Source organism: Corapipo altera, unplaced genomic scaffold (assembly GCF_003945725.1).
Source record: "Corapipo altera isolate COAL_440 unplaced genomic scaffold, ASM394572v1 61411, whole genome shotgun sequence".
In the NCBI taxonomy this organism is placed as follows: domain Eukaryota; kingdom Metazoa; phylum Chordata; class Aves; order Passeriformes; family Pipridae; genus Corapipo; species Corapipo altera.
The window spans coordinates 12615615-12631530 of record NW_020884875.1 but is presented as its reverse complement, the minus strand read 5'-3'; the positions used below and the strand labels follow the sequence as shown (position 1 = coordinate 12631530).

Below are 15916 nucleotides of genomic sequence, written 5' to 3'. Positions count from 1 at the left end.
ACTCAGGATGGAAGAGTTCTTAAGCACATGATGTAGTCGAGTTATTTTTGTTACCCCACTTTATTATAGGCATGGTGAAAAGCACTCTCTGGGAATGTTAACATGTTACCATTGCATAGTTAACCATCCACTCATTGTTCATTTCCAGAATATTTTCCACTCTGCTCTCCTTCCCCCTCTTTTCTCGCTATACATGTATTAAACATAGAGGTGAAGTTGCATACTTTGTCATTCTGTAGCAGTTGCCAGGAAAATTACCACTTTTCACCTATTTCCCTACTGATGCGTACTCTCAGCACACAAGATCCCCACTGCATCATTTCTTGACTATGGAAAAGAATTAGTCATCGAATTCTGCTCAAATCATTTTCCTGTTTGAAGACTAACAAATCAGGTCTTATCAGATCCAGCAACAGACAGTGGTAGTTGGAAAATCAGAAAATTTCCAGTAGTTAAGAAAGCCAGATAAAAACAGGGCAAAAGAAATGTACTTCTTGCCTTAACACAGTCCCAAGAACATAGTTTCCACAATCCATGTCATTTCCTACACGACATAGCTCTCTTAGGTTGCTAATGGAAGAACCGTGTTTTCTTTGTATTTTAGAACTGTGCCTTCTGATACATAAGTTAAAAAATAGCCTAGTATGTTTTTTTGACCAGAAGTTCAGAGAAAGCATGAATTAAATGACCTCATGAGGCTTAGGTGTGTGCAAGAAAAAGATGCTACAAAGAAGATATACATTAGATCACGCACAGAAACGCCTCAGCCCATTCTTCAGGCTTGGTGGGGGGAAGATGACAGCGGTAAACTTCACAGTAGCAGAAAGCCAACAGAGTTTGAATAACTTAGTCTCATGCAGAGGATTAAAAATCTAATCAAGAACTACTTCATCTTAAATAAATCAGGATTTTTAGCCCTCTCTAAAGCACAGAACATTTAATATAGAACCTGAGGATGAGACCACAAATACGGAACTGAACATGTGAAGAAACCACAAAGAAAAATAAATTAAAGAGCTCACCTGTATACACAAAGGATGACAGTGGGTATCGTAGGCCAAGAGGCCCTTCAGTAAAGGAATCCACAAAGTCTTCCAACATGATTAGCCCAGAGTCTTTCCCACGATGTTTCTTTCTCACAAACATTGTGTCTAGCACGGTCAGTTTATACTTCTGATGAAAAAATGAGTTACAAACACTTCCTGAAATAATCAAGAGGAAAAAAATATCCATCAGTATGGGTTACATACTGTATGTTGACTGACATGCTGCAGCATGGATTTTAGCATATTCAAATAAAAAGTTTTATAGGTTATAAAAATACCAAACTATTTAATAGTAAGTAGTATAAAGTTATAAAAATATTTTATAACTTTATTAAAAATAAATAATTTTTAATAAAGTTATAAAAATAATTTATAACTTTATTTAAAATAAATAATTTTTATCAGTAATTTATTGTCTCTTTTGGGCAAGCTTCATAGTGTTGCCAAGATATATCAATAGATTAATACAATAGAAAAAGTCTGTAGTACCAGGAAAGAATAGACAAGACAGAAAGGAAAGGCTCACTTTGAAATCTCACTATACAACTCCACAGGAAAATTGTTCTAAAAGTGAAGCTGAAAGATGGAGGAGGGAATAGGAGAAAACAAAATTTTTGAATTGCACCTTTATGTTGATTACATTACCTAGGACAAATCTGAAGACTAATTCAGTTCTTATTTAAAGACTGAAACAATAATTCTGATATTTTAAATGAAGACACAAAAAAAACTAGGAGACTTTACACTGAAATTCTCCCCAAAACAACATATTATCCATAATTTACACATAGGTACAACAGTTAGAGCCTGGAGCTAATAATGCCAAGGATGTGGGTTTGATTCCTCTATAGGCCATTCACTTAGGAGCTGGACTTAATGAACCTTGTCAGTCCCTTCCAACTCAGAATATTTTGTGATTCCAAGGGTAGTTATGAACTCAGTGGTGATAAAGGGATGGTATACAATGGCATTAAGATAGTCCACTAACTATCCAATCCATTTTCAGGCCCTTTTTCTGTGAATCAATGTGAACTACGCCAAAAAGTTTCCCTCTTTGACAAGGCCAATGAGAAGCATACAGCTTGTCTATACAATATAGTCTTTGCAACCTTGTATTTTTAAGGTCAATGACCCTTATCTCCGGGCCAGGAAGATGATCAGAAAGCTGGAGGACTTTTCCTGTGAAGAAAGGTTAAGACAGTTGGGGTTGTTCAGCCTGGAGAACAGAAGGCTCTAGTGTGACCTATTCGCAGCCTTGCAGTATCTGAACGCGGCCTACAAGAGAGCTGGAGAGGAACTTTCCACAGGAGCTTGTAGTGATAGGACAACGGGTAAGGGCTGTAAGCTGAAGGAGTGTAGGTTTACATTGGATATTAGGAAGAAATGTGAGGGTGGTGAGGCACTGGAACAGGTTGTCCAAAGAAGTTGTGGATGCCCCATCCCTGGAAGTGTTCAAGGCCATGTTGGATAAGCCCCTGAGCAACCTGGTCTGGTAGAAAGTGTCCCTGCCATGACAGAGGCATTGGAACTAACTGGTCTTTGAGATTCCTTCAAACCCAACGCAAGCCATTGTATGATTATCTTCATTTTTCAAGCAAGGAAAACCTGAGCAGAGAGGTTACATTACTTGGGTACCCTCTGGGATACCAGAAGAGCTTCACCTCTTCCTAATCATGTGTTTCCAGAACAGTACTCTTCCATGTAGACTACACATTTGAAGAACACAGCACACACTCAAACATGGGTGAAATATTGATAATGTCTAGAAAGAAAAGCCTTCAGCTTTTGCTAACTCAAGATAAGCACAGTCCAACCCAACTGTAAATAACTGTTCTACAGAAAAAATGAAAAAGAAAAAGAAAGAAAAAAGCTTCTGAGTATATAAAATATTTACAGTTTCAAATATGTTTTGTAGAATATGAAGAAATCCAAGAACTTTCTTAAATTGCTAAAGCATATAAGCATTTAAGTTACAGATCTTAACAGCAATCTGACCTCTTACAATTGCAGGAAAACACCAACTCATTAGTCTTGCAAGCCCTGTAAAACCTATATACAATATTCTTCAAATAAGCTCCTTATCTCCACAACTTAACCCCCCAGATCCCACAGTCTTCAAGTGTCCTACCTGCAGGTTTAACAGAATAGAACCCAATAGCCTCTCCTTTTTTCCACATGATCTTAGCATAGTGACTGCTTCCATGACAGAGAAATGGGATCTCATTTTCTTCCATTTCTTGCGTTCGATAGATAATTCGATTCAGAACATAGAGAACAATTCTCTCTCCAACAGACTGCACCTAAGGGAACACAGAAAAAACATTTTAGAAGATCGGTCAGATTTGTTAATATCCACACATCAAAGACCTTATTTTTCAAAGCTGACAGTTAACACAGCTGCAGACGGAGTCAAAGAAAGCTGTAAGTGCTAAAGGAGGATGACTCTCTGGGGTTTGTTTGAGGGGAAGGAGATGCTCAGAAGACATAGCAATAAGTCAAGTATAAATCATTACCATAGAGGATATTTCATTACTTCAATGTTACTCTTTAAGCAATGCATAAAGGCTGAGCGAAGTGCTGGGAGAAGGGCAGTGGAGTGGGAATGTTATGATTTAACTCAATTTTGGACTTAAGAAACATTCACCAAATACAGCAGCAGTACACCAGCCTCGGACCTCCTAGGCTAGCAGGTAATTAAAGTCTTACAAAGGAGACATGATGAGCCTCACAGAGTAGCAGGACTTGGCACACTCAATCACTGCTGACAGAGTGGCAGGCAACAGGACATGATGCAGTGAAAAAACTAGTTACAACAGTTTCTGTGGAATGAAACAAGGAATTCAATATCCTTTTCTCTGACCTGCGGGGTTCCTTTTATATATGAAATTTAAGCTCACCACTATTCTATCCATTGTGAAGGAAGGAGCAATCTTGCTCTCTTCCCAGTGCTCAGTCTCAGCTACCCCACCTGTAAAAGATTCAGCTTTCCTGACTTAATCACCATCTTACCATTAAGAAACACATGAAAAGCAAGGCTGCAAGCCAAATTCTCTAGTGAAAATACAAAAATGCAAAAATCAAAGATAAGTGTCCAGATTCCCTGGGCAGATATAAATTACAATCCTGGAAAAATATAGATTCCAATTTTGGAAAAAAACATAACTCCATGCTACACTGGTGTCAATAATGGTAAAAAAGGTCAATGATGAGCAATAAAGCTGACACCACGCAACTTACTTTTCCAGACCTCACATATAGCCAGCATGCCTCACCATAGCCTCATGCAAGCCACCAGCTTCAACTTGCTTCTGTAAAACAGGTTCCTGAAGATGTTTTTGGTTTACTAGTCTCCTGATAAGATCAGTAGGTACTGCTATGGTAAAATGCACCACTCTACTAAGATGTTTCAAAACAACCAGATAACAAGGTTCTAAAGAGTAAAGAAAAAACTTGTAATGCTGTTAATATCTAAATAATCTACATATGAAGCTGCAGTACAAGAGTCACTCTTGCTCTAGACACTATTTTCACTATCAGGTTCCTTTCCCGATTGTAGTACCTATTCCTCTATTTCCTTCGACTTGCAACAGCCATCTAATTTCTAAATGAAATGAAAACATATAGTATCTCGCACACTAGCTATTTGCCATATCTTGAAGTAGAAGATTAATTGCCAAGTGAACGTTGGAGTGCTTTACCTGATGAAGCCCCTGTCTAGCAGGGACAGATGTTTTCACAATGTCATCAATTGACCACCACTGGTCAGCAAGATACAGGGCTACAGCTTGAAAGAAACAAGGGAAATAAAAAGTTAGTGATTCTTACATTCCAAAAGAAACATAATCACTAAAGCTGTTACATAATCAGGAATAACACTGTAGTAACCAAGTTAAGCATCTTCTAGATGGCACTACATTAATGTAGCTCTTACTACCTTAGCACAACAAATGTGGTGCTATACACCCCACCCATGTGAAATGCTCCTTAGTCCAAATCTTTATTGATAACTGAGAATAATAAACCAAAATGCATACGTCATGCAGTATAATATTAAGGAACTATTTTTCCAGACATAAGCACTGTCCTTCAACACTGTGCTCTAGCACCTCCTCCCACTAAAAACTGGGCCTGCCAAGGGGAGTCTCATTCATACGTATATTTCAGGTTGCTAGTGGATATTGATACTGAAACTGTGCAAGTTTTAGGGAGTCAGATGAATGTAAAAAGGCTGGTGGCCACATGAGTAACAGTCAGGAAGAGTGTGATCCATAGGCATTTGTGGCAATCCTGTATATGGCATTAAACAGAAAGAGAAGGAAAGGAGGAGGGAGGGAGGGAGGGAGGGAAGGAGAGAGGGAACACAAAAAACAGTGAGATGTCATCTTAGCCAGACCTGTGTTGAAACCTCAAACTAAAGATAATTTACAGTTGATGCTGATCAATCACTATCAAAACAGAGCATCTAAATTCATGAGCAAATTAATGGATTCTAAGAATGTTCAATAAATTCCTTTTGGAGAGGTGAAGTGTACATAAAGAGATCAGGAGATACATGTTGTACTACGATTCAGACAAGCGCCACGTTGTTTTGCTACATATCTTCTGAATTCAATGACTCCAGTTCTGCTCTGATTAGTGTGCAAAGTTCTATTATTCATATATATGAATTCACAACAAAAAATAATAGTACGTGAACAAGAAGACAGCGAACAACAAATGCACAAGTGCCAAAATTATGAGCTACAGTAGCATGGAATGAGCAAGGGCCTGGTTACATGTATTTATCACAAAAAAAGAAGAAATAGCAACACAGAGATAAAAAACTTAAAATGAAACCTGTGAGCGAGTCCCATGGTGCAAACAGCGCAAGAACTTTGTGTGTCTGCTCTTCACCATAAAGAGGAACATAGCCCACAGTTGACAAGCTAATAGGAACCTGAAACAAGAATGTACAATAATTCAATAGACTCTTGCTAAAACAACTTTAGTAAAATACACAGAGAATGTTTAGTAAGGTAAACAAGATGAATGTTGAAAATCGACTCATTAACAGACAACTGTAAAGGACAAGCACCAGACCCCAGCCCTTACTTCAGATATTTCTTCCTAAAGACAGACTATATTACAAAGAGCTTGACTCTCACACTGTGGCAGATTTAGCTACAGTAATTTGTACTGTTACTTCTCTGTTCTGTCAACAGTTTGCATTTGTGTGCATAACTGAAGTAAGGTGTGCAAGGAGCCAGCATTACGTTACTCAACTGTTGTAACTGCGCAAGCTGTCAAAGCCAACAGAAGAATGAAGCAGTCAAGCAGAGTAATAAACTGGCACAGCAAAATTGTTGTTTGTTAACAAGCTCTAAAGCGCTACAGCAGGAAGGTTGGATTCAAAAAGGTTTTGGTCCCTTAAATTGCACACATTTTAGAAATTATGAACTTGGCTGCTTGATTTTCCCCTCACAAACAACATGAAAAGAATAAAAATAATCCTTCTTTAAGGAACTGAGTACCTTTCTGGAAATGCATTTTGATATTTAAATTCACATGTTTCCAATATTTAATTAATACATAAAAAATAGACATTAACAGTGTGGTAAATAAACTTGCTTAACCAATTTAAGAAGATTATTACAGGCTATTGCCACAAATGAGGACATTAATTCAAGCAACTATTTCAGCATACAGTACCTGCAAAAATGCAGGAAAGTAGTCAAGACTGTTTCTGCCAAGGCATCTGCAGCACTGACCTTTAGGTCCCACAGAGAATCCTCTCAGCTTCACTTTTCATGAAGGCTATATACTATTGGTTTTATTGGTATTAATTCTAATAGAAATGTTCATCTGGACAGAACCAACACTAACCTATCATGCAAGAAACACAGAAGTGTCACAGCTAGCCTTTACTAGAGTTAAATAACAGCAGGGAATATTTCAGATAGAAAAGAATCACTTCTGAAATCAGTGAAACTTACTAATCAGAATCAAAACCAAGCATGAAGTACACTGAAGGACTGAGATACAAAAAGAGTCAATCAGTTTCAATAAATCATGAACTCCTTAGTGATGATGACAGATTTTTGAGACTGCATGAGGTAGTCCTTTTTAGGAAAGGGTTTGAATAATCAGTTGAAGATTTAAGGTTATGATTTTGGGGTTTCTTTTAAAATACTTAATGCATACAGATCCACTGCCTAAAAGCAGCAGACAGTCAGTGATACCCAGATTTTTTTTTTTTTATGTGATTTTTTAATTTTTTTTTTATTATTAAGAACATTGGGACTATAGTATTTGCTAGTTCTTACTTTGCGGTGGTCTGGTAGAGAGAAGAATGTAGGACAGTTTAGCTTCCCCCACCGAAGATCAAAGAGGAAGTCCTCTGCTGAGCTCTCCAAGTCCTCATGACTGCAATTGTTCAATATATCCACAGGGAATGACATCCTCTGGAGAAATAAACAACATTATTAACATAGGTAGTTTGAGACATACAACGTCCATGTAAATAAGACCATTGAATGCCCATACTCTGCTGTTCACTACAGTCCCCTGTACCCATGACAGAAGGGAGAAATGCTCCAGGTACTTAATTAAGATGGTGACTATGAACAGTCAGTCTCTAAAACAATACCTTAACCAAATCTATGTTCACAAGCACAAAAGGATGAGATTGGCCTATAGGTCCCCCTAGACCCAGTTGTTGCAGTTTTCCAACATATACAAGCCCCCTGTTTGCAGCACAGGCACATGCAGCCTTCAGGTGGTAAACTCAGTTCTCTCTCTCCCAGATGATGTTTTTGATATCACAGGTTAAGACACAACTGGGTAGTAAAATATAAAGTAAACCACCCAGAAGATAACAACAGAAAGGATTCATCTATTTTTGAGCCTTTGCATTTAAATCCATCTCTGAAGAAACCAAAGCATTGCTGAGGACTTCTCTCAAAAACTAGCCAATTAGTATGTCTAACAGATGGTTGTTTCCAAAGCGTTTTGACTGTGAACAGAAAATGATAGAAGCTCATTAAAAACAAGAGCCTACAACAGACTAAAGAGACACACTTTAAGGAGGTGACAAGACAACAGCTAAAGTACTGAAGCCAAACCATAGTGGTAATAACTCATTGAAAGCTCTTAGATTCAAATTTTCCTTGTCAAAGGAATGTCAAGTTAAGATGAACAAGTGCTCCTGGAATCCCTGGTGTACTCTTCAGGTAAGGCTCTTCCAGGTCTGTAAAACTATAAACAGAAATAGACCCCTCAGCTGCTTTCAAGTTATGTCACAAACTCTCAGAAGCATGAACTAACAGAAGTTCACGAGAACCTGTTCTGGTGGAACACAGGGGTCTTGATCTTGTCCGATAAACCCCTCAGAACTCTCAAACACAAAGGTTTTCATATAAGTTGTACAAGTCCTAGTATCCACTATGGAGTCTTTTTTTTCTTTAGTTTTATTTTAAATCCTAGTGTGCAGTGACTTTCTTTTCCACTTTCTCTTCAGTCCTCTCTATTTAATCCACCATTCAGTGTTTTACTGACACAGGTAAATCAAATGCAAAAGAACTTACTGTGACTCACCCAGCAGCAATTAAGAGTCTGCATTTTAAAAGCTTTTAAACAGCAATAATATACTACTATTCAGTTGCTTGAATAGAAGAGGCCACTCCTTCTACAAAAGTGATTCTTTTTCCTGTTAAAATTGAACAACAAACTTGGACCTGACTTCAGGGGCATCTACAACTGCCATCTTTAATGCTGTTGCTGATAAAAACACGAATGTTTTCCATGAATGCTATTGTTCAGATATACACACACATTCCTCACACCCATTTCCTTTCAAATTCAGGTCATTCCTTCCCCTCAGCTGTTATTTGCATTTTGTCTTGCATTCTCTTCCAGTGTCTCACATTCCTCCTACTATTGCTCACTGCCCCTATGAAACACTTAGCTGCATCTCTTAATTCTCCATCTCTTTCTTCCCACATTTCAGGTGCTGCTCTTGCTAACAGGGCAGAAGCAGGTAAGAGACACCTGACACCAACTCCATTTGCTCCTCCTGTTTGCAAGCAAACTGACTCCAAGAGCCAAAGGTGATGTGTGCAAGCTTTTGAATGCAGCAGCAACGCACAGCAGCCAGAGGAGCTGCTGTCAAGGATGAAATTCATCCACCACTGGTCTCCTCATCTCCAGCAGGTATGGCTTACCTGCCCACATTACAGTCCTGAAGCATACCAGCAATACTGTAAGCAATGTACACAGACTACACTGACATAAGTACATTGCAAGAAAAAGCCATGTAATCTCATACATGACACTATTTCTGTAAGAGGATGAGGCTTTAGCACCTGGTTAGTTGCAAGAGTCCAGGTATTCTGCTGTTAAGGAATACAAATCCATCAAAACCACAAAACAATTTTCTGTATGCTCATGGAAAGGGGAAACCCCTCTCCATTATTAAAGAAATACCTAAGTGCTGGGATAACTGATAATAACAAACAAATTGAGCTGAAATTTCATTACTACATGACAAACAGACAAACAAGCTGCAAACTCTAACCCTCTAGGTAATAATTCTTGACATTTTTTTAAGAATAAAATGATGCAGGACTAGAGCACGCAATAAGAAATTCAGTAGATTATCTGAGTTCCAACCACTACACCACTACGAAAATAAAAGCAGCAACCATATGTCTGCTTATAAGCAAAAAAGACAACCCCCTTTTTTTGCTAATTAATAGATTAATTAAATTACCCTCAAAACCATTCACAGACCTTCTTTCTGTTTAGCTGTTTAGTTACCTTATTCCACATAGCACACTTTGATTTTATTCCCTCCCAACTCAGTTATGGTAGTCCCTTTCAACTTCTTTTACAGCATTTACAGAGAACATACTATGCAGAAGAAAACAGTACAGAGCAGTCTTCAAGACTGAACCAAATAAAACCTACTCAGCACCTCTCATATCATTTGTACCATGCAGCAGATCATACATGCAATTACAAGCTCTCATATACTTGCATGATGTACTTCCTCTCAGTGTTGATGAGATTAGAAATAGTTCACTACATTCCTGAAGAAATCAGTAACTGTTCACAAAGTTATACAGTTATATTAAAAGCTTTAAACTAGTGATGAAAGAAGAACATTCTGTGCCAATCTACAGCAAAGCACAGGGCAGTAGTTCAACAGTCCAAAATGCAAACATCTTAATTCTGAAATGCAAAATAATAGACTAAACACAAATGAAATGTCTTCCAACAGTAATGAAGGTCCCTCACAATGGATATGTCTCTCACGAAACCGAAGTTGGCTTGTCAGTGTTTCAAACAAAGTAAAAATACAAACGGCTCCACATCTTGACAGTCTCAGGTAAAACAGGATAGAGACAATGGGCAGAAGAAAACAGCTTTTCAGGTTTCTTTGACAAAAGCATTAACACATTTTTTGCTGCAGAGGAAGCAAGAACATTGCAGGTCTCTGCTATGCAGTCCCTCGTGCCCCTCTTTGTTGCTCTAAGCCTCCATGCATTGCACAACTGTACAACTGTCAGGTCAAATCCTTGTCACATGTGCGACCATGCTCTGCTCACAGGGTACCACTCCAGTTTGCTGGCAAACAGCCAGGCGGACCAAGCACATACAATGCAGTCTTAAGCAATCAAACCCATCATGACCACTTGTACAAAAAAGCGCATTAGAAGTGTGTGTTTAGAGGAGAGACAAGAAAATATTATTTTTAAATGAGACAACGGTTTTCATTTTTCAAGTAAAAGAAAATAAATCTTATGCTCTTCAAAACCATATAATTTCACACAACAGTATTAAAAATTTTGTGCAATAAACTCATATGAGCCATATTTGCTTTAATGCAGAATCGTATGCCTTTCTCCCTTGTCAACATGATGCAAGCTACTAAACAAGAAATGGCATGTCCTTCTTTAGGAACAACTGCAGCACCAGAGGTTAACAGATCGATTCAGGAAACATATTTAACAGGATGAGTGAAGTCATTCCTGTGCAACACAGGCAGTTCTTTATTCACAAAACCTTTATTACTACAAGTTTTAAGGTTAAAAAAAAAAATCACACATAGAATAAGTGGGTAATATTGCAAATGGGTTTCATTATAAGTTACATCTACAACCCCTATTTCATCTTTGAAGTGCATGAAGGAGACATGCACAGTACATGCAGGTTCCAGCTCATATGTGGATTTCAGCAGGAATCTAGAGATCTATCTATCCCCTTGCAGTCCCTCAATAATGAGTATCACAAAACAGCAGCAAGGTAAGAAGTCAAAAGCTATATTATTTCTTACAGCATGTCAGAGGGCTTAAATACAGCTTAAAACTGGTTTTGGGTGGCTTTATCTCAGGGGAAGTGAAGTTTAAGTGGTTAGGCTGACAGTCAAGGATTTTAGAGGAATCAGGATGAATTTCCAGCTGTAGCACAGACTTAGTGTGAGGACAGATATGTTACCTGATCTGCTTGAATAACTGATCTACAAACACAAATAATCATTACCTCAGAGAGTAATATGAGAAATACTTTACTGAGATCATGAGATATTTGAACAAAAATTTTACTGAAACTTGACAAGTATTCGAATAGACAGTTATTTACACAGCACAACTTAACTGCACATCTCATTTTCTTAAAAAAAAATAAATTACAAACAATCCTCCAAAGTCTTTTCAATATAAAATAATATTTGGGACAAATAATTACGCAGGCAAACAATCATCAGATTTAAATTTGTGTTTAACAATAAATAATTATAATTTAATTTGCTGGTATGGGTTGGTTTTCTCTTTTTAATTATGATTTCTGCTTTAGAGAAGAGACAACAGGGTGCAGAACAGGGTGCTAAACCAGGACAACCATGCACTTCTTATGAATCATCAACACCTTAAAACAAGTTCTATCTTAAAAATATAATCCATGATCCTAGCATATCTCCCAGACTAGCTGAAAGCTACACCTGTGGTAGCATTGTGGGAAAAGACAAATAACAAATTAAACCTATATCTCCATATATACACCAGTTCCAGAGAAAGCTTGAGACTGAGAAGTCTCAAGCCACACTCCAAACCCAGACTGATGAAGCACAAAACCAGCAATCATCTTGATCCAAGCACCAGGAGCATCCTTTCCATTTTGCTGTGATTGTTTCCCACCTTGCAACATCCAGTTGCTGGTTTGGTGAAACCTGTGAAACTACACAGGAGATGGAAGAAAATTTAAATTTTTTAAAAAGTAGTATTTGCAGTCTTCTGACTTCAACCACAAAAAAAACCCCAAACACATCTGCTACTTCTAAAACTGTTAAAGCTCTCCAAGAACTAATTCTATTAACAGACAAATTACATAAATGTTTCTCTGCTTTTACTACCAGCTGTTACATACACAAAGCATTTTCATTTTATTTCTTCTTGCTTCAACATCCAATAATTTAAACTGAGAGGGGTTGTTTTTAAATGTAGCTTTTTCCTGTTTCTATAAAAATACAAGTATTTGAAGTATTTAAATAAGTGAAAAGGTAGTTTATAATTTTCTAATATAAAATAAGTAAATTTTAAACCTATGCTAAGATGATTAATAATTTAAATATTTATACAGAGAGAAAGTGCTTAATTTATCATGATTCTTGTAAGTTGAAATAGATGGAGAAAACCTATCCCACAATCAACAATTTCAACTATTGTTGTGACAAAGTTTTTATGTTTTACAAATATCCCCATCTCTTAAAACTATTAATTTTAGTTTGTAATGTAATGTACACTTACTGCAGGAAGAGGAAGACATTTTAGGAAAGAGAAGTTGTTTAAATTTTAAACAATAGAGTGTGCATTTGAATTTCTTGAAAACCATACCAGCTTGAAGAAGCAACAATAATACACTATTTGATTCCACACTGAATAGACAACTCAAACCCAAAAAACTACTTAATTAGAAGTAGGTTTTCTTGGGTATAATTCAAAAAGCTTGGTTTTGTATAGTCCGAGTTGGTCTTCAAATCATTATCTGCACCCTAGTTCTAAGACATAAAAATGCTATTTCCCTGCAGTATGACTTCTGTTCACATTTTCCAAGCATAGGTACATCAGCCTGAAACACAAGTTCTTGCCAACTCAGATAAATTTGCTCTGGTTTAGGTTTTATTTTTTTCCTAAAAGGAAAAATAAGTATGTTTGTTTATTTGTTTGTATTGGTTTTGTTTAAAGTAACACAAACCCCAAACAACAGGTTTATAACCTACAAAATCATAAATAGAAAGTTCTTAAGGAAACACAGGGCAGTGGTCTAGAAATTGCTGTCAACATCAACCAAGATCTCTGGATTAATATGTCAACCACATTACCCATAATCTGCTTGAAGCGGCTTATGCAACTCTGGTTTTCTATCAGACACATAAATCAGAGCCATTGATTTGAATGCAAATAAACAAACAAAAATAGTCAATCCTTTCCATTCATTAATTAGTCACCACAGTGTAACTTTAATTTACAGGTATAGAACAGAATTATGAAATCAACATATAGGATCCAACTTCCCAGCAAGAATTATGGTCAAAAGTTCTAAATAACGGGTTTGAACACCCTCTTGTCCAATGAGACATGAACAAAGATGGAAAAAGAAAGAGTCCTCCACATTATAAAAAAAAGTATTTGCACATGATTTCTTTCAATTAAAAAAAAATTGAAAAAAGTATATGAATTTCATTAGAATAAAATAGTCTTAAAAGAGTATCTAAAAGTTCACTCTCTAATTAAATCGATCCAGGACGTTCTAACATGTAATAAAAAAATAACATTTGGTAGTTCTAAAAGACTAAACTGCAACTAAAATGTGCTAATATAAAACAAGAGTTGATAATAGAGTGCAAAAGAGGGGGGTTAATCAAGTTGTAGATAGATTTGCAGAAAAAATTAACTCTGTTAACAATTACAAAATTATATTCCTTTAATGAAAACGGGACAGAAAACTTATCAGTTACCAAGACTGAGGTGGCAGGGTAGTATTAAAAGATATGCAACTTCACTCTCAAACCCACCTCAGGTAGGTAAGGTTCTTATGAATATGTCCAGTTAGGTACCTGTGTAACACCACTGGCATTTTGCTTAAGTAATTAAAATTAGATATTTAAATAGCCCGTTTAATCAAAGACTAAGTTCTTACGTATACCAACTACTAACCCGTAGACACCTTTTTCTACTGCCTCACATTTTAATGAGATTATCATCTGGTTTCTTGAAGAGCACATCCTTCAGTAGCAAGTTTTGGAAACTAACATGCACAAGCGTTTCCTACAATGAAAGCATGCCAGAGATATACTAAATCAAAATTCTCAGACTGCTCAAAATAACCCCAACTAATAAATCTGAAAAAATAGTTTTCTTAAAGAAACCTTTCCGCTTTTCAGATTCAAGGTGAATATATGCACGTACAAAATGAAAACCATTCCAGTTGTGTTTGAAAATAATTAACATGTAAAAGACAGAAAGATACAGCTAAGTGGGATAATTACTTTCTGGATCTGCCTCTCTCTGACATATATCTGATCTTTCAGTACTCAGTACTCACCCTTCTTTCTAATCTCTGATTTTCCTCTATCTTCCCTTCACTACACATGGCAAACTTGTCTAGGGGTTAAAGAAAATAATACCAAACCCCACACTGATACACCTAATGACCCACTTTTCCTCTCTGGTCACTACTCTTTCCCCCTTCCACACCTCAGCAATTTAGAGTGGTTGGTGTGCAGTTCTATAGCTCCATCTTCAGTTCCCTGCAATTTTGCTCCTGCAGTTTAAACCCCACACCATCTGCTCCTAAAGATCTTAATGACCTTCTATAGCTCCACAGTTATAGCCCACACACAGCCACCCTCCTCAGGTGGCTGATGGGCCGCCTGGGACGCACACAGACATATTGCTCTTACCCCGCTCATCTTCCACAGCTTCCATAGGTTTGCTTCCTGCTTCTCCAGGCATCTAACAAGGGAATATTTTGCAGCTTTATTTGCTGCTTGCTATGAGAAGATCATCTCCTACTCCTACTTGGCACCTGTGTTTCTTGGCAACTTGTTCCCTTCTCAATCCTTCACACTTTCCTCTAACATTATCCCTCTGGTTTGCAAGGGCCATCTTATGAATACATCTAGGGATTTCAGAGATAAGAACAAAAAGAAAAGCTTCTCCTTTCACCATAATTAAAAAAAAAATCCACTGAATCTGGGTAGACAGCTGGGCGATTACCAAACCTAACATAACTAACCTAACATCACAGTGAGACTGCAGTTGCAGTAACCCTATGTACGCATTTGCATCTATTTTTAAAACGCTTGGTTGTGCTGTCCTATCCCCTATCCCTACAACTGGACGTCAAAGCTGCACCGATTAGATTAGCCAAGCACAGATACATGTTAGCAGTCTAATGAGTTACTTCTCATCAGACAAAGAACAGTAACTCTCCCCATAGCCACTTCGAGAATATTCAACACGCAAATTCAAGAAAGGGTGACCATGGCTACTAGCAACGAGAAGCAGGTGATTAAGCTTTGCAATCATACTCTCCATACCTAAGGAATTACTGAAACAGTTGTCTGAGCTGCAACTACGCCACATGAAGTCTCTGGATGTCATGGCTTTCATCAGAGGAGCTGTAGGAAATTCAGCAGTTAAGTAGTATCCCATCTTTTTTAAATTATCTGTAAGTGGTTTTGCTGGGTTTGCCTGTTTTTTGGTGTCATTTGCAGCAGAGACCTACAACTAAGAAAGCAGCAACTAATTAAGAAAGCAGCAACTAATTAAGAAAGCAGCAACTAATTAAGAAAGCAGCAACTAACTAAGAAAGCAGCAACTAACTAAGAAAGC

The 15916-nt window shown here is 37.3% G+C and overlaps 1 protein-coding gene across 2 annotated transcripts in view; it reads right to left on the bottom strand.

Annotated features, from left to right (window-relative positions):
- The window catches only part of FAM169A (family with sequence similarity 169 member A), a 39670-nt gene that overhangs the window by 17313 nt on the left and 6441 nt on the right, over window positions 1-15916 (bottom strand). For both annotated transcript variants that reach the window (XM_027634959.1, XM_027634956.1), the window contains exons 2-6: window positions 7349-7486; window positions 5883-5982; window positions 4745-4830; window positions 3175-3346; window positions 1023-1202 (exon numbers count right to left, since the gene is read on the bottom strand). In XM_027634959.1, the coding sequence (XP_027490760.1) occupies window positions 1023-1202; window positions 3175-3346; window positions 4745-4830; window positions 5883-5982; window positions 7349-7483 (673 nt within the window). In that variant the 5' untranslated portion in view covers window positions 7484-7486. The remainder of the gene's footprint in view (window positions 1-1022; window positions 1203-3174; window positions 3347-4744; window positions 4831-5882; window positions 5983-7348; window positions 7487-15916) is intronic.